Source organism: Anabrus simplex, chromosome 1 (genome assembly GCF_040414725.1).
Source record: "Anabrus simplex isolate iqAnaSimp1 chromosome 1, ASM4041472v1, whole genome shotgun sequence".
In the NCBI taxonomy this organism is placed as follows: Eukaryota; Metazoa; Arthropoda; class Insecta; order Orthoptera; family Tettigoniidae; genus Anabrus; species Anabrus simplex.
Window position 1 is genome coordinate 220,456,503 of NC_090265.1, and position 24,704 is coordinate 220,481,206.

General features: G+C 41.2%; 1 protein-coding gene across 1 annotated transcript in view; it reads right to left on the reverse strand.

The window, feature by feature from the left end:
- Positions 1-24,087, reverse strand: part of LOC136885838 (probable phosphoserine aminotransferase) — a 70,874-nt gene extending 46,787 nt beyond the window's left edge. Inside the window, exons 1-2 of the mRNA XM_067158549.2 lie at positions 23,916-24,087; positions 2,089-2,219 (exon numbers count right to left, since the gene is read on the reverse strand). Coding sequence (XP_067014650.2) covers positions 2,089-2,219; positions 23,916-23,981 — 197 coding nt within the window. The 5' untranslated portion in view covers positions 23,982-24,087. The remainder of the gene's footprint in view (positions 1-2,088; positions 2,220-23,915) is intronic.
- Between the last annotated feature and the right edge of the window lie 617 nt (positions 24,088-24,704).

Genomic DNA, 24,704 nt, shown 5'->3' on the forward strand with positions numbered 1-24,704 from the left:
CAAATCTCCATCAAGAAGTCAAGAAATTTATAAACAAGACTTCCACTTCTAGAGAGGTACGTGGTCCAGGCTTTCACTCAGCCTACTCCAGAAATGAGTATAAGATTAATTCCTGGGAGTAAAGGTGAGCAAGTGTCAGCCCATGCTGTAGAAGTAGCATGCCTGCCTCTTAATCAGAGGCTTCAGGTTTAATTCCCGGCAAGTTCAAGGATTTTTATTTCTGGAATGGCATTCAATCAGCCTCATGAGACCAACTGAGTAGCTGTTTGATATGAGAGGTAACATACCCAGTCACAAAAGCCAAGCAATATACACTCAGTTTCACAAAAGAAACATTGCACAGTACAAAAAAGCCATCGCAGGGTACAGGACATGGTAGTTTAAAGAATATCAAAATATTGTACCTCACCAAGCATTTATTGCAGGGTACCAAACACTTGCAAGATGCATTTTGTATGGTATGGTACCATTCTTAGCATGAAGACAGGCATATGGATGCACAAAAACATTAGATGTTCTCCTGAGGAAGATCTTGCCACAGATGGTGCAACTGACCTTCCAGATGTGTCGTCGTTTCTGCTGGCAGATGATGACCTCTAAACTGATTCCAAATGTTCTCGATGGGCAAGAGGTCTGGAGACCAGGGATATCTGTACTATGTGAGACCACGTATTATTCTGCTGGAAAATGGGATTATTAAGCTGCACCCGGAAAGGAAACACACATAGACATAGAATTTCCTAAATGTTGTGCTGTGCCATCAGTATTTCATCAATCATAATCATGGGAAATGGCACCCTACACCATGTCACCGCTCTTTGGGGCAGTGTGCTACTCTATAATGAAGCGTGGACCACTGCGCTGGCCATTTTATCTCCAAACTCTAATTCAGCAATCGTCTGTATCCAGATAGAACCCTGGTTTGTCGCTGAACATCACCCAGCACCAATCCACAAGCTGCCAAAAACCTGGCAGAAGTTAAAATTGCTTAGCAATGAGCAGGTCATAACAGTAGACATTGTAAGGAATGCCGTGAAGACAGATTCCCCTCTGCCAGTCACCTAGATATGTTATTGGTTGATACAGGCATATCTCCAGTAGCTATGTTACATCTGTGTGGTGCATGCATCTTACAGCCTGTCACATGGTGAAACAATCCTCCCTGCTGGTGATCCATCAGGGTCGACTCAAGCCTTCTTGACGCATGTGTGTCAACAAACCTTTGACTTGTAGAGTCATCTTCCCAATAAAGGTAAAGATATGGCTGTATATGGAGATGATTGAGCAATTCTTTGATTAGCAATAGACAAGGTATATCTTCCGAATGGACAACTGCGATCAAGATGTCCTTCAACACAATCGTGGTGCAATTTGTTCCAGGAAGAACATCTAAAAATAATCACAGCTATTTCCTAGGATGTGAAGAGATTGAAACACCGGGCAATGTCTTGGGTTACTTACTGTTCTAAAGGTGAATAGATAAAGAACATTTGGCATTGTACAGTTCAGTCTCATATCACACCAGCTGCAACATTGGAAGTTTATGAACAAGTTCATTGCTTAGTGGAGGATGGAAGCAATAAACGAGCTGATATTGCATTATTCAATATACCTCTAAAGATAGCTATAATTCTCCACCCAACAATTCAATTTGAAAAGAGCATTCAGCAGGGTATGGAGGTTGATGATGAAAAATGGGCTAGTTATCTCCCATGTATTCCTCTCTTAAGTGAGAGATAAAATTCAGTTTATTATACGTGGGAGGTTAGGGATCTCCTCTTAGATTCTCGTGGAGCATCGTTCCTGTGGACTGGGAAGCATCTATGTTGATAGCATTTGTGTGACCAACAATATTAGGGCATTCTAAGAGGAATCTTGAAGGATACTGTTCATATTTTGAACAATCATTTATATAATAACAGTTGTTTTTCTGTGTGTTGTATATTTAAACAGAAATTGTCTCATAGATGGTATTTTATATTTTTTCTGTCATCTTGGACTTCCATGGTCACCTTGTATGTAAGGCAGGTGCCATTCCTTTCCAGACAAATAAAACAAGAAGTTTTGTCTAATTAAAGAATTTCTTACAACAGATCTCTGACCGCTTGTTGAGCATCATCATTTAATTTCATGTATTCAGCAGTGCGGTGGCTCATCTCCATGATGCTGATCTGTGTTGTTCCATAATGGACCAGCTCCTTTTGTACTTCCAAGAGAACCTGTGAAAAATAAATTAGAAGCTGAAATCAACCATTTCATGAAAAATTACACTATGAAATACACAAAAAAATCAAAGGTAGAGTAATATTGAACTTCAGTATATCAAATGAAAATCATTTTTAATATGATGCCAGTAACAGTTCTCAGTAATTTAACTAATTCATCCAAAATACTACCGGTACATCATAGCTAGTGAGAGAAACATATTTTAATAGACATCTGTATTAATGGAAGTGCTTGCCTCCGTGGCTAAGGCGGCAGCACGCTGGCCTCTTACCACTGGGTTCTGTGGTTCAAATCCTAGTCGCTCTATGTGAGATTTGTGCTGGACAAAGTGGAGGTGGGACAGGCTTTTCTTCGGGTACCTACTCCGGTTTTCCGCGGATGATGTATGCTTATGGGGAGACTCTAAAGATGATCTTCAAGGACAAATAAACTCCTGGGCATAATCTGCTAAAGAATATGGACTCGTCTTCAGCCAAGAGAAAAGTGAGGTTATGGTCATGAAGAGATACGGGCAACCAATGGGACACATTGAAATGGAGGGGAAACAGCTACAGATGAACCATCAATTCAAATATCTTGGAAGTGTTATCTCTGATACTGGTTCTATAGATAAGGAAATTTCCCACAGAATTCAAGCAGGTAGCAACTTTTACAAAATAGTTAGACATAATATGGAACAAGAAAATACCAACAAAATGTAAGAGAGTCATATATGAAACTTATTACGTACCAATCCTGACCTATGGTTGCGAAACATGGACCATGAGAAACAAAGATGTTAGTAGAATCCAGGCAGCAGAAATGAAATTTGTCCGTAGCATGATCGGCAAAACACGGAGGGACAGAGTCCGTAATGAGGAAATCCACAAGCAGGCTCAAGTTGTAAGACTGCAGGACAAAATAACAGTGCAGCGACTGAGATGGTATGGACATATGCGACGCATGGGTGATAACAGATTACCAAAAAAAATGTACGATCTAAAACTTGAAGACAGAAGACCAAGAGGGCGACCAAGACTCTGGAAAGACTTTGGAAAGCATTGAAGGAGAGAAGTTCAGGGACCGCAACTGGTGGAGAAGCCTTGTTTGCCGACCCATCGCTTAAGATGGAACGAAGTGGGGTATGTGTGTGTGTGTATGTATGTACTCCGGTTTTCCCTGTCATATTTCATTCCAGCAACACTCTCCAGTATCACTTCATTTCATTTGTCATTCATTAATCATTGGCCCAGAGGAGTGCGACAGGCTTCGGCAGCCAGCACAATTCCAATCCTTGCCACTAGTTGGGGGCTTCATTCATTTCATTCCTGACCCAGTCAAATGACTGGAAACAGGCTGTGCATTTTCATTCATATTTCATATTGGTTAGTAATAGTAGGCCATTCCCCAAATATATGACAAAGAAATAGCATTACAGAAGTGGATATTTCTTCCATCTGTGAGTAGATAATCTTCATCAATCATGTAATCTGTGATGAAATGAACGGGTGAAGACACTTGAGAAGAGACAAATTGAAGCCAGTGCAGTTCAAGAAACTTGTCACACAATACAAATGCCTGTCAAAATTGACACATTGTAAGGGCAGCAGTGGCGAACCACTGTTGTAGAGGCACATTCCAAAATGAAACCTTCATAACAATAAAAGTGATATTTCTGATTGATCAGAAGAATATCACTTACCGCTAAAATAATTATAAGCTTGGTGCAAGTCTTTATTAGACAGAAACTCTAATGAAGGTTGGCATCATCTGCCATGTGATATTAACTTTACATGTAGTGGAGGAAAATGTGTTGTGTGAGAGGGATAGCACAAACATTCAATCCCTGAACCATAAGGAAATAACTACTCATGGTTAAAATCTCATAGTTTGGCTAAGAATCACAGGAGAGTTGCAGCTCAAATACTTGAAGACTACGCACATGTCAGTTATTGCTGTTTTCTTTTGGGACCATGGTGTTGAAGAATGATAATTATGTTCAAAATTCGAAGGTCTCTTTATTGTTCAGGTGCTTGGCCGAATGGTCAGTATACTGGTCTTCGGTTCAGAGGGCTCCAGGTTAAAATCTGACAGGGCTGGGAATTTTAACTGCGTATGATTAATTTCTCTAGTTCTGGGACTGAGCATTTGTGTTTTTCCTGATGTATAAAACACACTACACTATCAATCATTACAGAAACATGCAAAAGTGAAAAAACACCGAGCAAGTTGGCATTGCAACTAGGGGCGTGCAGCTGTGAGCTTGCACTTGGGAGATAGTGGGTTTGAACCTCACTGTCGGCAGCCCTGAAGATGGTTTTCCATGGCTTCCCATTTTAACACCAAAAAAATGCTGGGGCTGTACCTTAATTAAATCCACATCCACTTCCTTCCCACTCCTAGCCCTGTCGTGTCACATCGCTGCCATAAGACCAATCTGTGTTGGCACGATGTAAAACCAATTGTAAAGAAAAGAAGAGGAAATACCCATAAAGTTAGTACCAGGAAGAGCATCCAGCCGTAAAACTGGACAAGATCTACATTGGGTGCTTATCCTTATAAACTGGGATATAGACAAGGAATAAGAATTTTCGGATCTCTTTATTGTAAGACTTAATACATCTGTAAGTCAGTTTTTTATTTTCAAATAAACTAAGTAGACATACATACATACATTATCATTATAGACTGTTATGCCTTTCAGCGTTCAGTCTGCAAGCCTCTGTGAATTTACTAAACGTCGCCACAATTCTCGATTTGTAACTAGTGTTGTGGCCTCATTTAGTTCTATACCTCTTATCTTTGGATCGTTAGAAACCGAGCCTAACCATCGTCGTCTTGGTCTACCTCTACTTCTTTTACCCTCCATAGCAGAGTCCATTATTCTCCTAGGTAACCTATCCTCCTCCATTCGCCTCACATGACCCCACCACCGAAGCCGGTTTATGCGTACAGCTTCATCCATCGAGTTCATTCCTAAATGAGCCTTTATCTCCTGCCATTGTTTCCACCTGTTTGTACCAGCAATCAAACTTGCTACTTTCATGTCTGTTACTTCTAACTTATGAATAAGATATCCTGAGTCCACCCAGCTTTTGCTCCCGTAAAGCAAAGTTGGTCTGAAAACAGACCGATGTAACGATAGTTTCGTCTGGGAGCCGACTTCCTTCTTACAGAATACTGTTGATCGCAACTGTGAGCTCACTGCATTAGCTTTACGACACCTTGATTCAATCTCACTTACTATATTACCATCCTGGGAGAATACACAACCTAAATACTTGAAATTATCGACCTGTTCTAGCTTTGTATCACCAATCTGACATTCAATTCTGTTGAATTTCTTACCTACTGACATCAATTTAGTCTTCGAGAGGCTAATTTTCATACCATACTCATTGCACCTATTTTCAAGTTCCAAGATATTACACTCCAGGCTTTTGGCACAATCTGCCATTAAGACCAAGGCGTCAGCATAGGCATAAACTATGTAGAATCAATGTTAAAAAATATTAGCATTCCAGTTGTGACAAGTACAGCAAAGGGTATTTTCAAACATTATTCCATGTATAAAAGTATGGTACAGAGCTGTGGAAAAGTTCCTTAAAAACAAATTTAAATAGATTATTGATTAACACTATGGCAGTAAGTGTTGGTATTTCCGCAACCCCTTAATAGAAAACTGCCCAGGGGCATAACATCAGAGCCTTCAGGGCTTGCAATGCAGGCAAACCTGGGCCTTTAAGGGGTTCTGTACACTCCTCACAAAAAAATAATATATATCTAGCCTAACATCAGTCTGCACGGAAATGGTTAGGGCAGTTTTATAGAATCAGAATTTGTATGTATGGGAATTGCCATTTGGTTGCATCTACCAGCAGTTATTAGAACTGTATTGATTGTAACACAGTACAGCTGTAAACAAATTCTTGCCCTTGCCGTCTCTCGCAACGCCGCGACATACTCCTCACAAAAGACCTGCACCAATTATTTTAAAATAATACAGCAATGAGAATTGATACCAAAATATTATATTTTAGTTAGAAAATTATACTTTCTTCATATGTAGTGCATCTGAGATCATATTATGCACAAATGTTAATAATGATGTTATTGGCTTTACGTCCCACTAACTACTTTTACGATTTTCGGAGGCACAAATTTTGCTAAACATTTAACTTTTATTACACATTTATTTGACAACAATGTATAATGCTAATAAGAATTAGGTGTAGTAACACTCAGTCAATTCAGTTTTGAACAAGCTTTCTCTGCACGAAGGCTTTTCAGTTGTGCTGTTTGATATATTTCAAACTTTATTTGAACAGTTTTTTTATTTAATTTTGTTTGTATACTTTTCTGTGTTTTAGTCTAATAAATTATTATAACTGAGACTTGGGTATCCGTTACAGAGCATATGGAATTCCATAGTTACTGTAAAATTAAGCCAATTTTAAGTACGAACAACTAAGTTTAGCCATTCAACCACTGAGGCACCCAAATAAAACATATTAAAGAATCTTACAATAGTGAATAACCCCTTTGTTTATGTAATTTGACAATATGTTACATATTGTCTACCTGCTGCAGTTAAATTTATATTAGTTATTCATATGTTTTACATTTTATTTGAGGGGGCCCAAATTTTTATTTTGGCAGGTGGGCCCATATCACATTCATTACACCCCTGAAACTACCATAATACAAATTTTCCATGTATGGCTTAAAATTTATGAACATTAAAATATGTGCACAACACATTGTGCAATTGTAATGCCGAATATCAGAGGACCATTGTATACAAGTATCATTATCCTAAAATAGTATTAATATTTTCCCCATTGATTCAAACCTTTGACAGCTTCTCTTGAAAAATGACTGTTTTTAGCTTGTGGCAGTCTTCTCCCAGGGTTGCAATATATACAAGTTATATACTGTACATTAAACCATTACAGCGAATTGGCTGTGTGGTTCGAATCACGGAACTGTAACCTTGCATTCCCTGTCCTATCCTATCATCGCCATAAAATCAGTCTGAATCTGTACAGCGTAAAACCAATGGCAAATTAGGAAGAAACCAAAAAGAAAAACTGAGTACAACTTGGAGTTCTTTTCAGGCAATAGAAAGGAAACCTTTCAACTTTAAACGATCACATATTCCCCATTTGGGAGCCAGAACTATTGTATGCTAAGATATAATACGTCCTCGTTTAACCTGGACTGTTATACAATTTTATATCACATCTGGTGACACAGCATAGATGAAAATATTCGCCATAGGGTCCTCGATTTTTCTTACTACCTAATATGTAGCTATTTGTAAACTGAGAGTGTTTCTAAGTCAAATGTTTGGATTCTATACTGTAGTAGGCCAACTTGTACGGTACTTCGTAGGAACAGATTTTCTGACTGTCCAATACAAGGCCGTACCCCCTCCACCCCACCCCCTCCCCACACACACCCGCCTGAAATAGAAATGAACTTGAAAAATGGAAATAGCACATACGGGTTTTGAAATCCAATAAATGGTATACTATGAAAACAAGCATTTACAAAATTAAACAATTGATCTATAAAAACTGTGCCATATTTAAATATTTATCTATGAATACAGTTTAAAAATTTACTGAAAACATAAATGGAAATGTTAATTTTGGTGAGATATATGGACTTGTTGAACCATCATCCAATTATTTTTACTCAGATCAAGTTATTCATTCAAAAATGTTTGCTTCAGCATTTCATTATGTTGTTACAAATACAGAAAATGGAAAACATAAAGTCTTCATATTATAAATATAGGAAAAGAAGAAACAAATGTCAAATCAAGTCATGTATGGAAAGATAGCAACAAGAAAGAACACATAACAGGATGAACATAATGACAGTTCAATATGAAAAGAGCTGTAAAAGAAAGAGGACATACATGAGAACATGCTCATATCTCTATAAATGATCTCTTAATATTATAAGTGTTGAACTAGCCTACTTATAAATCTGAATGATTATAAACTTTTTTTTTTTTTTCCTTCAGTTTTTAACACATTTGTTATCAGTTCTAAGTCATACCCAGGGGGGTTATGGGACTTCAACTCCCCACCCCACTCCTCACCTGAAATAGAAATAGCATGTACGGGTTTTGAAATGTTTCAGATTCCGTTTTTCGGTAGGATGCCCCTTCGTGACACCAACCCTATGTAGAGAGTTGTACTTACTATTGTGTGTTAAAATCCGTGTTCTCGTCCTGAGGTGGTGCAACTCTTTTCAAGCCTCTCGCCACCAATGAAGGTGAGCTGCATGTACTATTTTAACCACATACCAGCCCTCCTGCCAACTTGAAATTTCGGGCAGTACCGGGAATCGAACCTGGGCCACCAACGACGGCAGCTAATAATGTTAACCGTTACGCTACAGAGGTGAACATTGCCTGTTTATGTGGCATGATATCTTGTATGTAGGTGGAGACTTGTATTAAGGTGATCACAGAGACCCAGTCCTCGAGCTGGAGGAATTAACCAAACGTGGTTAAAATCCCCGGCACGTCCGCAAAATCGAAATTGGGGCCCTGTGAAGCCAATCCACTGGGCCGACCATTCAGCCACGAATGCGGGAATTCAGAAATAAATATTCTTAAGATATTTTTCCATGGCTGATAGTAAAGAATTCAAATAACCGATTAGCTTTTGTAAGCAAAATATTTAGTTTTTGTCGCGAATTTTATATGGTCCTACTAGAATTCATTCCAAATATATTTCGCGCTTATAGACTTAAATGAAAATTAATTAAATGGTTCATGGTGATCACCAAATTATTTCATCTTTTTGGGTTTTCTTTAGAGTAATTGCATTTGTAAAACCTTTTTTATTTGTTTTACGTCGCACCGACACAGGTACAGCCCCGGCATTTGCCTGGTGTGAAAATGGGAAACCACGGAAAACCATCTTCAGTGGTGCTCGAACCCACTATCTCCCGATTACTGGATACTGGCCGCACTTAAGCGACTGCAGCTATCGAGCTCGGTGTGTAAAACCCTTACCTGAATCAGCCGATTAACAAACACTCATAAACACGAAATAACGACTCCGAGGACAACCCAACGGATGTAGTAAAGATTCGGAGCCACATATATTTGACCAAACAACCCAACAAGGTGTTGGACACATTTTCTTAGCATACTAATTTTAGTTATTTTTCCTTTGAGGGATCATATTTGCAGTTTAAAAAATGGATTAAAATGTAGGCATAGCAAAGTTAGTAAGTCTAAAGTCGTAATAATGTTATTAATTTTTCGGTTTTCGGAGAAGCCGAAGTGCCGGAATTTTGTCGCGCACGGATTCTGTAACGTGCCAATAAATATATCGACATGAGTACCTTCAAATGTCAACGGACTGAGCCAGGAGTCTAAAGCCGTATTTGGGCATCCCAAGTCTCACTATCGCATTGTTCTGGCCCCTGGTTAACTTGTTATTGTTAATAGTGATAGTTTGACCGTGATCTCGCGAAGTATTTATTCTAACATCACAACGCACCCAAAAATTCTATGAAAATTGTATTCTTTTTTAATAACACTAAATGAAAGATATTTTGGCTATATGCAGAATTCAATAAATATATAAATGCAACTCTCCGCGAGAGTTTATAAGTTGTAACTGGCCTATCGACTGGCCTGAAACACTTACAAAAGTGATGCCTGTCACGAAAACTGAAACTGAAGCACTACATAACAGCCATCCGCCCGGAAGCCATGTATGCCATGGAATGAATGTCAATGAACAGAAGCGGTATAATTGAGAAACTGGAAATCAGGGAGAGAAGAAATCTTAGAAAGACTCTAGGTCCGATACTGGAAGATGGGGTATACCGGAGAAGTCAAAATTCAGAGCTCTAAGTTACTCCCCGATAGAGAGGCTCTTTGACAGTGCCAGGAAACGGAGAGTAATTTTCTATGGTCATGTGCAAGATCATCTCTCAACAGAGTGACAAACCGCCTGTTCACCTTCTGGCAAAACATAAGTCCATACCGTAGGGCTAACGGAGAAATTCGCAAAAGAACTGGGGCTGACAGATTTACAAAATAGACGGACTACGATACAGATCCTGAAGAAAGTCCGTGGTTGTCAGGAAAAACCTCTGAAGAAGAAGGGACACTCCCCCATCCCTTCCAACAACCCCGTTTCAGAGGAAAGAAAGGTGTTACACCGGTAGAACATACGACAATACTCCACGAAATCAAAACCCAATCGTTGAATAAGCGTGGTTCCAAGTAGGCGTATTCGGAAGGAGAAGAATCGAATGAATTTTTATTCATTGCTCTAAAAATTTAAGCTGTAAATTAATTAAATAATAATACTATTGGGTTTAGGTCCCACTAACTACTTTTACGGTTTTCGGAGACGCCGGGGTGCCGGAATTTAGTCCCACATGAGTTATTTTACGTGCCAGTAAATTTACCGACACGAGGCAGTCGGTCTGATGCAGGATCGAACCTGGCAAGCTGGGGCCAGAAGGCCAGCGTCTCAACCATCTGAACCACTCGTTCCGGCGTAAATTTATAAAAATCACGTATAATCAGTGGTTTAGTTGGACCGGAACGGGCCGGAACGCCGTTCCGGAAAATATTTTGCCGCTTAAAGAATGACGTAACATTTTTACATTCAGTAAGAACATCTTATAATCTATACATAGCGCTGAAACGTCATGGGTGTACAATGAGATCCACGCCGAAAAGAGAAATAGGCTGCTGGTTGCAAGATCAAGCGGACTTATTTTCATAAGCAGCGTTGGACCCCTGTGCATATATTTAACCCACAACCATATGTCAAGTCATGGCTACGAAAGGGGAAACGTTCAGCTGATGAAACAATTTGTCGGAAACATAAGGCCGCTGATTTTGACACCTAATACGAGTCCATTTGGAAATCGAATTAATAAGGTGAGTTCCTGTAAATATTTTGTTCCAACTACATCACTGCGTATAATTATACAAGAACAAACTATTAAATACTCAATTTTAATAAACATATAACATGTAAATATTTTAATAACAAATTGTTATCTCCAATTGACCAATTTAAAACAATTAACAGAAATCTTTGTGCTCGTTGGCCTCGCGCTACACGCACGTGTTAAAAGCTTGCGTCGCCCACTAGACCGTTATGAATTTTCCTTCCTACTTACCCCGTTGAAATGTAAGGTATTACTCTAAAAGTGTTTCAAACTTTCTTTTCTGTAAAACATATCTAAAAGTAAAATGATACCATTTTTATTTACTCTATTTACTCCCCCCCAAAAAACCCTGGGTACGGTACGGCCTTGATAGAAGTCAATTGAGAAACACTGTCAAACAACAGTGTATTGTGGTCGAAGGTACAAACTTAAAATAACATAACTTCAAAAGTTAATTATATTTAAAACCCGATGTAGACTTGCTGTTCAGGGGCCCATGACCTTCGATGTTAGGCCCCTTAAAACACCAAGCAAGCAGAACTTGCTGTTCAGTGAAGTGTCTTCAGTAAATAGGTGAGATTCTTAATTTAAAATCTGACAAACTAGATGAATTGAAACTCTTGGCATTGTCTCATAAGTATGTCAGAATGTTTAGTTTCCTCAAAGACTGCGATGCTAATACTCCAAACCTCCTCAAAATTGTGGCATACGTATTATGTTTGCTTGGAGCATTAGGATTATGTAGTTGCAGTGACTTTGACGAAATATGTTCAAAAGGTTCCATTCCCAGAAAAATACATATGGTAGGCTACAGGAAAGATCCAACAGCTGAACATTTTCATACAGTGCCATGTGAGTCACATTTCTAAGGTAGCGTTATGTTTTAGTACTAAAGTGTTAAAATTTGTCCTCGATTTTTCTTTCAGAAATAATGTAGGCCTGTTTTTCTATAACTCGAGTTCTATAGGCCTACATGTAGCATTCTCGAGAAAATTATTTCCGCGTTTCTATCGCTCACTGAATGAATATGTTCTGCTTCTAATCTCTGTCGACGACCCCGCGGTGTCTGCTTCTTACCCTCAGGCCCGGGTTCGATTCCAGGGTCAGTTCAGGGATTTTTTACCTTGATCTGAGAGCTGGTTCGAGGTCCACTCAACCTACGTGATTACAGTTGAGGAGCTATCTGACGGTAAGATAGCGACCCGGTCTAGAAAGCTAAGAATAACGGGCGTGAGGATTCATCGTGCCGACAACACGACATCCCGTAATCTGCAGGCCTTCGGGCTGAGCAGCGGTCGCTTGTTAAGCCATTGTCCTACGGGGCTGTTACGCCAATAGTTTGGGTTTTCTAATCTCCGTCAATGCGTTTGTTAAGCCTCATTTTTGTTGTCTATTGGCCTGTATCACCCTGAGTGTTTTAATTCTAGGTCAACGAGAACAAAGATTTATTTGCTTTTACTTGTCGGACCGGGCTGAGTGTCTCAAACGGTAGAACCGTTCTAACCTCATGTTAGCGGGTTCAATCTCAGCTCAGTCCAATGGTATTTCAGTGTTCTCATATACATCAGTCTCGTGTTGGTAGATTTACAGGCACGTAAGAGAACTCCTGAGACGCCTCAGCATTACTTGTTTTGGGATGGATGTTAGTTGTAGGCCTATACAGTGCTTTGGTTGGAAAATAATGTTTGGGTGACCCAATGGAGAAATAATTGTCACATTACGTGTTCTTCTCCCTAGCGTTTATCTCGCGCAATCGCAGAGTCTGCTTTTCTGCACTTTGCTTTCCATCGCTTCCGATTTGGGGCGTCAATTGGAGTAATGCCCACCAAGCACATGTCCTTCTGTAGTGCGTCGAGCCATCGCTTTTTCAGCTGCTCCCGTGATCGAAGGTCCTCGAGGTTCAAATCCGCCATCGTCTTCGCAGCTAATGTGGGCCATACCATCACAGGTGAGTCTCCAGCAAGTTATCAGTTTACTGAAGTCACTCGAAATGCCGCTCTGACATACTAGTTACCGAGCTCGATAGCTGCAGTCGCTTAAGTGCGGCCAGTATTCGGGAGATAGTGGGTTCGAACCCCACTGTCGGCAGCCCTTAAGATGGTTTTCCGTGGCTTCCCATTTTCACACCAGGCAAATGCTGGAGCTGTACCTTAATTAAGGCCACGGCCGCTTCCTCCCCAGTCCCATCGTCGTCGTAAGACCTATCTGTGTAAAGGCGACGTAAAGCCAATAGCAAAAAAAATATATATATATTAAAAAATAAACATACTGGTTTCTTGTGTAGTCCGATTGAGTGAGTCCCAGTGGCCAAAGACGCATCTTCATCTCTATAAATCATTGATTTGAAGTACGACGGGATTTTCCGGTCGAAATGGACTCCAGTAATTTGGTACCTCTTCATCTAGGCTGCGTTTACTCTGTTCCTTACATCTGGGAGAGTATTGCAATCAGGCGATGATCAAACCCAAATATTTACACTGATTTGTTTTAGGAAGATCAACGTCGTTGATGTTGAAGGACCCATTTCTTTGCTTTTCTTTTCGCATTAAAGTAGAATTATGATAAATATTTCGAAGGCCACTGCCTCTCCGCATTCATCCTTTAACTAAAGATAAAAGCTGCCTGTACTTACCGGAGGGTGAGAAATAAAATGACCGAGCTCGATAGCTGCAGTCGCTTAAGTGCGGCCAGTATCCAGTAATCGGGAGATAGTGGGTTCGAGCCCCACTGTCGGCAGCCCTGAAGATGGTTTACCGTGGTTTCCCATTTTCACACCAGGCAAATGCCGGGGCTGTACCTTAATTAAGGCCACGGCCGCTTCCTTCCAATTCCTAGGCCATTCCTATCCCATCGTCGCCATAAGACCTATCTGTGTCGGTGCGACGTAAAGCAAAAAAAAAAAAAAAAAAGGAAATAAAATGACAAATTTCTCATAAATAAGGTGTTGTGGGGAACGAAGTGTAGGACGAACGTAATGCGCTACGCCAAAATCGATGTCATTGTATCAACACGACTCTTCATTTTACACAGAAGATACTTTCTTTTTTACTAGTTGCTTTACGTCACACCGACACAGATAGGTCTTATGGGACGATGGGACAGGAAAGGCTAGGAGTGGGAAGGAAGCGGCCGTGGCCTTAATTAAGGTACAACCCCAGCATTTGTCTGGTGTGAAAATGGGAAAGCACGGAAAATCATCTTGAGAGCTTGCCGACAGTGGAGTTCGAACCCACTATCTCCCGAATGCAAGCTCACAGCTGCGCGCCCCTAACCGCACGGCCAACTCGCTCGGTATAAGATATGTCGACTAGTTTACATTTTTGGTCTACAGTCAAGGAAAGTAATTAAAAATCTTGCTGATAGATACCAATCGTTCACTATATTGCTGTACTGGCATGTTGTTTTAAATGTATCCAGGGACGGGACGATCGCGGAGCATGTGGGTGGGAGGAATCCATCGAGTGCGCACCCTGCCAAGCACGAATCATCCTTAAGAAAGAAATGTTATTATACTTTTAATGTGATAAAAGAGGATAATGCCTTTGCCGGTGAGATGTAGTGTTTACAGTCTTCTGGTATGGGCTAGAATAAATGTGTTACTTTCATAGAGCTGTCTCAGTCTTATCCTTGGCTTTGACAATATGAAAGTGACCGAGGTATGAGCGATGCTAGTAATACCGTTCCTTATGCAGCCAGTCCCTTTTATAAATTGCGTGAAAATATCGCTCATGGGGTCGGTTGGTGCATGCATTTCAGTGCGCTTGGCAGACTGATATGTATAGCAACGTCTGGCCCGGTGAGGAAAGCAACAGGAAACTACCTAATTCCCCTAGTATGCCTCTTCAGTGACACCTAGGCTATCTATTACAGTTGTTGGTGGAGCTGTGGAGGATCAAACTAGCCTTCGGGTTGAATACCCAACATACATACAAAAGCGGATAATACGGATTTTAATGTTGTATCCGACTCCTTAGCTGAATGTTAAGCGTGCTGGCCTTCGCTTGAGCGGGCCCCGAGTACGATTCCTGGCCGGGCCGGGGAATTTAACAGCATATTGTTAATTCGTCTGGCGGGACTGCGTGTGCGTGTTCGTCTTAATACACTTATCTTAATTAACACACTACAAACCACACTACCAACCACCACAGCAATATGCAATAGTGAATACATGCCTCCATGTCGTAGCGTCAGAAAGGCAACCGGTCAAATCCACATCATGCCGGGCTGATTGGCTCAAACGGTTGAGGCGCTGGCCTTCTGACCCCTGCTTGGCAGGTTCGATCCTGGCTCAGTCCGGTGGTATTTGAAGGTTCTCAAATGTCAGCTCGTGTCGGTAGATTTACTGGCACATAAAAGAACTCATGCGGGACAAAATTCCGGCACCTCGGTGTCTCCGAAAACCGTAAACGTAGTTAGTGGGACGTAAAGCCAATACCATTTTTAAATAAATCCACATAATATATGAAAAATGGCCCAGAAGGATTTTAATTTTGTAAAAATTTTAGAAATTTTAGAAAAAAATCCTGGGTTGCCCTTGAGTGTACCATATTTTGGAAGAGAGAGAGAATCCACCTGATAGCCGCCCCAGTTAGGGAATCAAAAGAGCGGCCTCCTAATCAATTCGTATGAATAATATTTATATGATGTTTGGATTAAACAGGGCTTGAGTCAATACTCTGCGACTATCAGGCAGATTGATTCTTTCAGATTTTATTTGAGAAAGAAAATCCAATACATGGTTCTTCAAGTTATACAAGTGGTGCTACATTCGCCAATGAAATGTTCAACGCTGAGTCCGCTATGATCTGGATAATAGCGTCCGGAATTTTATTTATTCTTGAGAAGTTCAGCGTCTCCTTAGGAATTGTCCCTCTAGCGCCAATCATAAGGCAACGAAGGCAAGAAGCAAGGGATCTTGTAGTTGTATGTGACTTATTGCGATCGTATTCATGAGAACTCCTATTAATTTAGCGATAGATTCAAGGTATGTTAGTAAAGTTTCACTAATGAAGGACATTGCGGTACTAATGGATTCCATTTTTAAAAATCCTTCATTAACATATTATCCTTCTACTTCAAGGTAATCCTGAAGCCAGGCTGAGTGACTCAGAGGGTAGAGATCAAATTGGTGGGTTCAAAGTGCCCAGTTCCGTCAGCTTCTTACCAGTAGATTTATCGGCGCATAAAAAACTCGTGCGGGACAAAATTCCGGCGCCTCGTGTCTCCGAAAACCGTAAAAGTAGGTAGTAGGACGTCGACTAGAAACGTCTTGCCTTATAGACGCGGGCAATGATTCACGTAACGTAAAAGGAAGACCACAGGAAACGAACTGTGATAAATATCGGAAAAGTGATCAATCCACCTCTGTGGTGTAGTGGTTAGTGTGATTAACTGCCACTCCGAAGGCCCACGTTCGATTCCCGGCTCTACCACGAAATTCGAAAAGTGGTACGAGGGCTGGGACGGGGTCCACTCAGCCTCGGGAGGTCAACTGAGTAAAGGAGGGTTCGATTCCCACCTCAGCCATCCTCGAAGTGGTTTTCCGTGGTTTCCCACTTCTCCTCCAGGCAAATGCCGGGATGGTACCTAACTTAAGGCCATGGTTGCTTCCTTCCCTCTTCCTTGTCTATCCCTTTCAATCCATTCCCCCTCAAGGCCCCTGTTCAGCACAGCAGGTGAGGCCACCTGAGCGAGGTACTGGTCTTCCTCCCCACTTGTATCCCCCGGCCCAATGTCCCTTGTGTCCGAAGGAAAAGCTAACCCTGGAGGGTAAATGGATTAAGAAAGAAAGAAAAGAGAAAGAAAGACGAAAAATGATCAATGGAGTAACTTAATGTTGATACAGCTACGTAAAGCAACTAGCAAAAAAGAAGTTACTTGATAATGAAAGAAGAGGACTAAAAACCTAAAACGAGTAGTATAAGTTAATTACAATCAATAGCATAGGGAGTTCCAAAAAAATACCTCTCTTTCTTTCTTTACCGGGCGAGTTGGCCGTGCGGTTAGGAGCGCGCAACTGTGAGCTCGCATCCGGGAGATAGTGGGTTCGAACCCAACTGTCGGCAGCCCTGTCCCATTCCTAGGCCTTTCCTATCCCATCGTCGCTGTAAGACCTATCTGAGTCGGCGCGACGAAAAAAACTGTCTTTCTTTCTTAATCCGTTTGCCCTCCAGGGTTGGTTATTTCATCGGACTCAGTGAGCGATCCCACCTCTACCACCTCAAGAGCAGTATCCTGGAGCATGAGCCTTTGGGTCTGGGATACAACTGGGGTGGAAGACCAGTACTTGCATGCGGCGGATGGTGGGTTTGAAGCCCATCGTCGACAACCCTGAAATTGCGTTAATACGACGTTAAACCACTACCAAAATAATCCACCCAGTCCCCGAATTAAATTAACTAGACGCAGTTAAAAAGTGACCCGGCCGGGAATCAAACCTATGACGTTCTGATATGGAGGTCTTGACGCTGACCATTAAACTACGGAGCTAATAACAGCGTTGAATAATACGTGTTAAATAAACATTTTTATGTGTTATAGCTATGCATATTATTTTTAAAAATTCAAAATTATATATCCAATGTAGAAATCTTTAATATTAAATTTTCACTGAAGTACTGTATAGGCTTATTGTTGGTAATATATAACGTTTTTACGAAGCCTTCTGAGGTTTTCTACAACTTGTTTTACGTCGCACCGACACAGATAGGTCTTATGGCGACGATGGGATAGGAAAGACCTAGGAATGGGAAGGGAGCGGCCGTGGCCTTAATTAAGGTACAGCCTGATATGAAAATGGGAAACCACGGAAAACCATCTACAGAGGTGCCGACAGTGGGGCTCGAACCCATTATCTCCCGGATGCAAGTTCACAGCTGCGCGCCCGTAACCGCACGGCTAACTCGCCCGGTACCCTCTGAGGTTGCAGGGTCTGTAGAACATAATATCCACGGCATCCCTTGCTTCTAAGAGGCGGCTAAAAGGGGTATCTGGGGCTTTCAGCTTGGGGGCGTGGTTGAGGACCACGAGGCCCATAGCTGAGTCCTGGCATTGCTTCCACTTAGTTGTGCCAGGCTCCACACTTTCATCAGTTCTGTCGAACCTCCCTTAGTCAACTCTTGCTCATTTCCGACCCCGGCGGTATTACATCTGCGAATGCTACGGAGTCTTTCATTTTCACACTAATCACCACCACCTTCTCACTGTCGTGGAGTTATAAACAGAAATAGAGATAATTACGAGGTTTGGTCTGAAACGGAGATTAACTAAAGACATCATTTCTAGGGGCTTTACGTCGCACCGACACAGATAGGTCTTATGGCGACGATGGGATAGGAAAGGCTTAGGAGTTGGAAGGAAGCGGCCGTGGCCTTAATTAAGGTACAGCCCCAGCATTTGCCTGGTGTGAAAATGGGAAACCACGGAAAACCATTTTCAGGGCTGCCGATAGTGGGATTCGAACCTACTATCTCCCGGATGCAAGCTCACAGCCGCGCGCCTCTACGCGCACGGCCAACTCGCCCGGTAACATCATTTCTAGGGAGATAACTAGCTATTCACGAATAAAAACTGTGTATTTTATTGTACAATTATTATTTATTGAGAACTGGTATCTAAACGCATCTTCGTTTTACATCAATAATAAAGTTACACTGAATTTTAAACGTATCGTTTGCTGCCATGAAAATATTCTTTTTGAAACAGTGAACAACTATTCTTTATTTACAGAGATTTTTCCAAGGATTCTAACTGAAGACACAAAAGAACAGTTTTGAATAAAATTATTTCATGATATATTCTTGTCCCGCTGAAGTTCAGCATTATGTTTTTGACAAAGTGATATTTAATAACAAATTTATTGTGTACTTTGTATTTATATTTCTGAAAAGAAAAAGAACTTCGAATTTTAAAGTATACTTCAAGTTACTTTTAATAATTATTACTGGGGATGATCTCATGTCATCATGCGTACTACAGTGAAAGTGTATATTTCAGAATTGTCTTCAATTATTATATTAATGCGAGTCCCAGGGCGCGCGCAGCCGCTGGCCCCTGTCGGGTGCTGGGTAAGAGCGGAGCGGAGTCGGCTATGTTCGACTTTGCGTGACGTCACACGTGGTGCTAGATGGCGGTGAATCTTAGGCCTCCCGGTAGCCACGTGATGTCAATGTTCTGAAATATTCCGACAGATTGCACCACTTACCGCGGAGATAAGAGCTATACCCCGTTCTGCCCCGCTTCCCCGTCTTGCCCTACCTTCCCCTAGTTGTTGTTGTAGGGTAATTATGTTTTAACTTTATTATCACTTGTAAGGTTAAGCTAGTAATAAGCTCAACCTATAGTATTTGTAAGCCGTATTGTTAAACACTGGAAATACTTAAGTTGCGTGTGTGAATTTGTAAATGATGATGCTGGATTTAGGATGTTAAACTAATAGTAGTATTTCTTGTAACATTTTTTTTTTTTTCATGGAACTGCTTGTTGTACTCTTGTTGTTGTAGTGATTGTTGTTGGGTAATTATGTTTTAACTTTACTTTGTTATAACTTGTAATGTTAAGTTAGTAGAAAGTTCAACCTAGTATTGTAGGCCGTAGTGGTAAGCACTGGAGATAAGTTGTGTGTGAATTTGTACATGATGCTGGATTTATAATGTTAAACTAGTAGTATTATTTTTTGTATTTTTTTCTTTCCATGGAATTGCTTGTTGTAGCCTACTCTAGTTGTTGCTGTTGTTAGGTAATTATGTTCTAACTTGATTATTTATTAAGTGACCATTGCCACCGGGATATTTCACAATTACGACGTATTTGTTAATAATAATAATAATAATAATAATAATAATAATAATAATAATACAGTGTTAAGCTAGCAGCAACTCATTGTAACATTCAATCTTCTGAAAATCGTAGTGGTACGGCACCGATATTAGAATTATTTAAGTTATCAATGATCTGCATTTAGGACTGTGGCCTAGGTAGAAGATTCCCCATCATTTTCCCTCTATGGGTGGGGGTGATAGAAAAACATCCGCGGTATTCCTTGCCTGTCGTAAAAGGTGACTCAAAGGACCCCAGCGACTCTTAACTTGGGAGCGTGGGTTGGCGACCACGGGGGCCTTAGCTGAGTCCTGGCATAGCTTCTACTTGTGTGCTATGTCCTGTCTTACATCTATCATATCCAACCTCCCTTGGTCAACTCTTGTTCTTTTCCCACCCCGACGGTATGTTATGTGTAAGTTACAATGTGATTGTGTGATTATAATGTTTCATTATACCCGTAATAGTTATTTCAATTATACTCTCGTAATGCATACCTGTGTAATCGCGTTGCAATTATTATGTTACGCTACTACGCCTACTGGGACGTTTAAAATTATATTACATACATTTTGTGGGGTCCGCCTCTGTGGTGTAGTGGTTAGTGTGATTAGCTGCCACCCCGGGAGGCCCGAGTTCGAATCCCGGCCCTGCCACAAAATTTGAAAAGTGGTACGAGGGCTGGAACTATGTCCACTCAACTTCGGGAGGTCAGCTGAGTAGAGGGGGTTCGATTTCCGCCTCAGCCATCCTCGAAGCGGTTTTCCGTGGTTTCTCACCTCTCCTCCAGACAAATGTCAGGATGGTTCCTAACTTAAGGCCACGGCTGCTTCCTTCCCTCTTCCTTTTCTATCCCTTCAATCATCCCAACCCCCCACAAGGCCCCTGTACAGCACAGCAGGTGAGGCCGCCTGGGAGAAGTACTGGTCTTCCACCCCAGTTGTATCCCAGACCCAAAGGCTCATGCTCCAGGATACTGCCCTTGAGGCGGTAGAGGTGGGATCGCTCACTGAGTCCGATGAAATAACCAACCCTGGAGGGCAAACGGATTAAGAAAGAAATACAGTTTTTTTTTTTCGTCGCGCCGACTCAGATAGGTCTTACAGCGACGATGGGATAGGAAAGGCCTAGGAATGGGACAGGGCTGCCGACAGTTGGGTTCGAACCCACTATCTCCCGGATGCGAGCTCACAGTTGCGCGCTCCTAACCGCACGGCCAACTCGCCCGGTAAAGAAAGAAAGAGAGGTATTTTTTTGGAACTCCCTATGCAATTGATTGTAATTAACTTATACTACTCGTTTTACTTAGGTTTTTAGTCCTCTTCTTTCATTATCAAGTAACTTCTTTTTTGCTAGTTGCTTTACGTCGTGCCGACACAGATAGGTCTTACGGCGACGATGGGACAGGAAAGGCCTAGGAATGGGAAGGAAGCGGCCGTGGCCTTAATTAAGGTACAGCCCCAGCATTTGCCTGGTGTGAAAATGGGAAACCACGGGAAACTATCTTCAGGGCTGCCGACAGTGGGGTTCGAACCTACTATTTCCCGAATAGTGGATACTGGCCGCACTAAAGCGACTGCAGCTATCGAGCTCGGTACCAAGTAACGTATTGGGGTAATAATAATAATAATAATAATAATAATAATAATAATAATAATAATAATAACTTTTCACCGGGCGAGTTGGCCGTGCGCGCAGAGGCACGCGGCTGTGAGCTTGCATCCGGGAGATAGTAGGTTCGAATCCCACTATCGGCAGCCCTGAAGATGGTTTTCCGTGGTTTCCCATTTTCACACCAGGCAAATGCTGGGGCTGTACCTTAACTAAGGCCACGGCCGCTTCCTTCCCACTCCTAGCCCTTTCCTGTCCCATCGTCGCCGTAAGACCTATCTGTGTCGGTGCGACGTAAAACAACTAGCAAAAAAAAATAATAACTTTTCAAAGTACTCAAAGAATTTAAAGTAGACAGAAAAACAAGACAATTGATCAGACAATCATTAACTGACACTACTTCCAAAGTTAAATTCTTTGAAGAAATATCTCAGCCTTTTGATGTCAACACGAGGGTTCAACAAGGAGATGGACTATCACCTCTGTTGTTCAATCTTGTTCTAGAAAAAAGTAATCAGAACATAAGAAGAAGAAGTTAAAGGAATAACTCTCGGTAGACAACTGAAAAACAGAATTCACGTGCGGTGTCTAGCTTTTGGAGACGACCTGGCAGTTCTTTCTAATAATGGGCAAGAAGCAATCCACTCCCTCGCAAACCTACATGAAATTGCAGCCAAAACAGAGCTTCAAATATCATATGAAGAAAAAAAAAACAGTACATAGAAGGAGCCTCTCGGTTTCTAGATGGGCAAGATATGATGACTAAATTTGGACAAATTTCCCAACTAAATAAATTTAAATACAATGGAGAAATCATTCAGCATTCTAGATTAAATTGTGAAGCCAATAAGGAGAGAATTACTAAATTACAGAAAGCATATCGAATCACTTGGAACACATATAAAAAAATCATTATCTCGGAAAACAAAACTAAGACATTATAATAGAGTAATAAAACCTGAAGCATTATACGCATCGGAAACCTTAATCATTGGCGGTAGATCACTTATAAAAGATATAAGAAAGAAAAATGTTACGGAAAATTTTCGGCCCAGTCTGCACAGAGGGAGTATGGATGAAAAGGAAATCTCATGAAATGTACTGCCATACTGAAAACTTCTCAGACACTATCAGGAAAAAGAGGTTGAAATTCTATGATTACATTCTCAGAATGAACAATGAGAGACTGACCAAAATATTCTAAATCTTGCTCGCGCACTGAAAGCCAAAAACAACTGGCTAAATGAAATAGAATCGGATCTTCAGGAAATCAACATCAAGCAGGAAACTGTGAGGAACCGATCTGCTTTCAGAATACTGATAATAACCATTGTTTCGCGGAGCCAAAAGCTAGAACTAATAAAACCTGGACAGAATTTCAGTGAGAGGATGAAGAGATTTTGGGAAGAGAAGAAGGCAAAATCATCAGCTAAATAAGTTCAAGCGTGCTCCTCAGTTGGGCACAACGATGTGAAAATAATAATAATAATAATAATAATAATAATAATAATAATAATAATAATAATAATAATAATAATAATAATAATAATAATAATACGGGCCTGGAAGGCGTACCATCCTCTCTCTCTCTCACACACACTCTCTCTCTCTCTCTCTTCAAACACCGATAAATGAACAACCAACGTTATAATTATGGCGGAATCCGAACCACATGGATGCGACTTTTCGTAATTCTCACGAGCATTGGTCGGAATTCGGAACTGGGGCATCTTTGTTAGAAACGTGGCGATAATTATGATAATAGCATGTGGCCTACGCAGAGGTCTGGTACAGATCTTTCGAGTTGACACCTTATAGGCGACCTGCGCGTTTGTGAGGATAGGACTCTACCTACGATACATGATAATGCTGAAGACGGCAGCACACACATCTAGCCCGCGAGCCATCGGAATTAACCAATGAAGGTTAAAATCGCCGACTCTGTCGGGAATCGAACCCGGAACCCTTTGGACCAAAGGCCAGCACACTAACCATTTAGCCACAGCGATGATTCGTCTATCTTCATTATGCTCTGTTATTGCAATTTTACAATCAAGCGCAGACGGTACAATACAACGATCACAGACATTTTATTCTAAAAGAATCTGTTCTCAACCGTGGTCGAACAATAGACCTTGATCTCGACAGGCTCATAATTTCCAGTACATAAAGGTATTGAAGAGAAGAGCAATGCACGCGTTGTCTTTGACCTTGAGTGTGTTTACTCGAATGAACCTGTCTGATGAGACCTTGAACTTCATTTGGTAGATAGGCTATTTAAACAAGTCAGAAAACTGAAAGAATGTTCATTGCAATGTAATATATTTGAGGATTACCTCTTCTGGAAGTTTAGCAGGCCCTGCTCCGAAATTCAGCACTTTACTTGCAGTGTTGCTCGCCATAGCGGTGCAAAAAGCTTGACACTTCCTGGAAATTAAAGCTGCTTACACAAGTTGACCAATGGTTCACATACGGAAGACCAATTCATAAAGAACAAGTAAAGAAAGAATACACACAAGAAACTCAGTTGAAGTTGCGAAACAACGCTCGCGATAGGAATTGCGATATCTAGTTTGCCATTGGCTGAGAAGAGAGCGCGGCGATTATAATTACATGCCGTTCGCTACTCGCGTAGCAACAAGAAGACGACATCTGAATTGGCCAATGAAATAATGCCGCAGTAAAGTAGTATACATCCTCGAAGTACTGACTTTCACTGACATTCGTATGAACTAAACGGAAGGCTCCGTCTTTATAATTGATCGTATGCATGCAGTTCCGCTATCGGTGATATTATATCAACGGTACTGATTTACTGGGACCGGCTCTTTAGCTGAATGGTCAACGTACTGGCCTTCGGCTCAGAGCCCAAGGTGCGACTGGATTTTAACTGGGTGCGTGTGTTCGCGCGCTATGGCTATCGAGCCAAAGCTCAACATTCGGGAGATGCATGGGTTCGAACCCCACCGTCGGCTGTTTTCTGTGGTTTCCCATTTTCACTTCCGGGCAAATGCCGGGACAGTTCCTATTCGAGATTCCTTCCACCTCCTTGCCAATTTCATTCACTATCATTCATCTCATTTGCATTAGCTTCTCAACTGAGGTTGGCGTAAAAAGCATGCCAT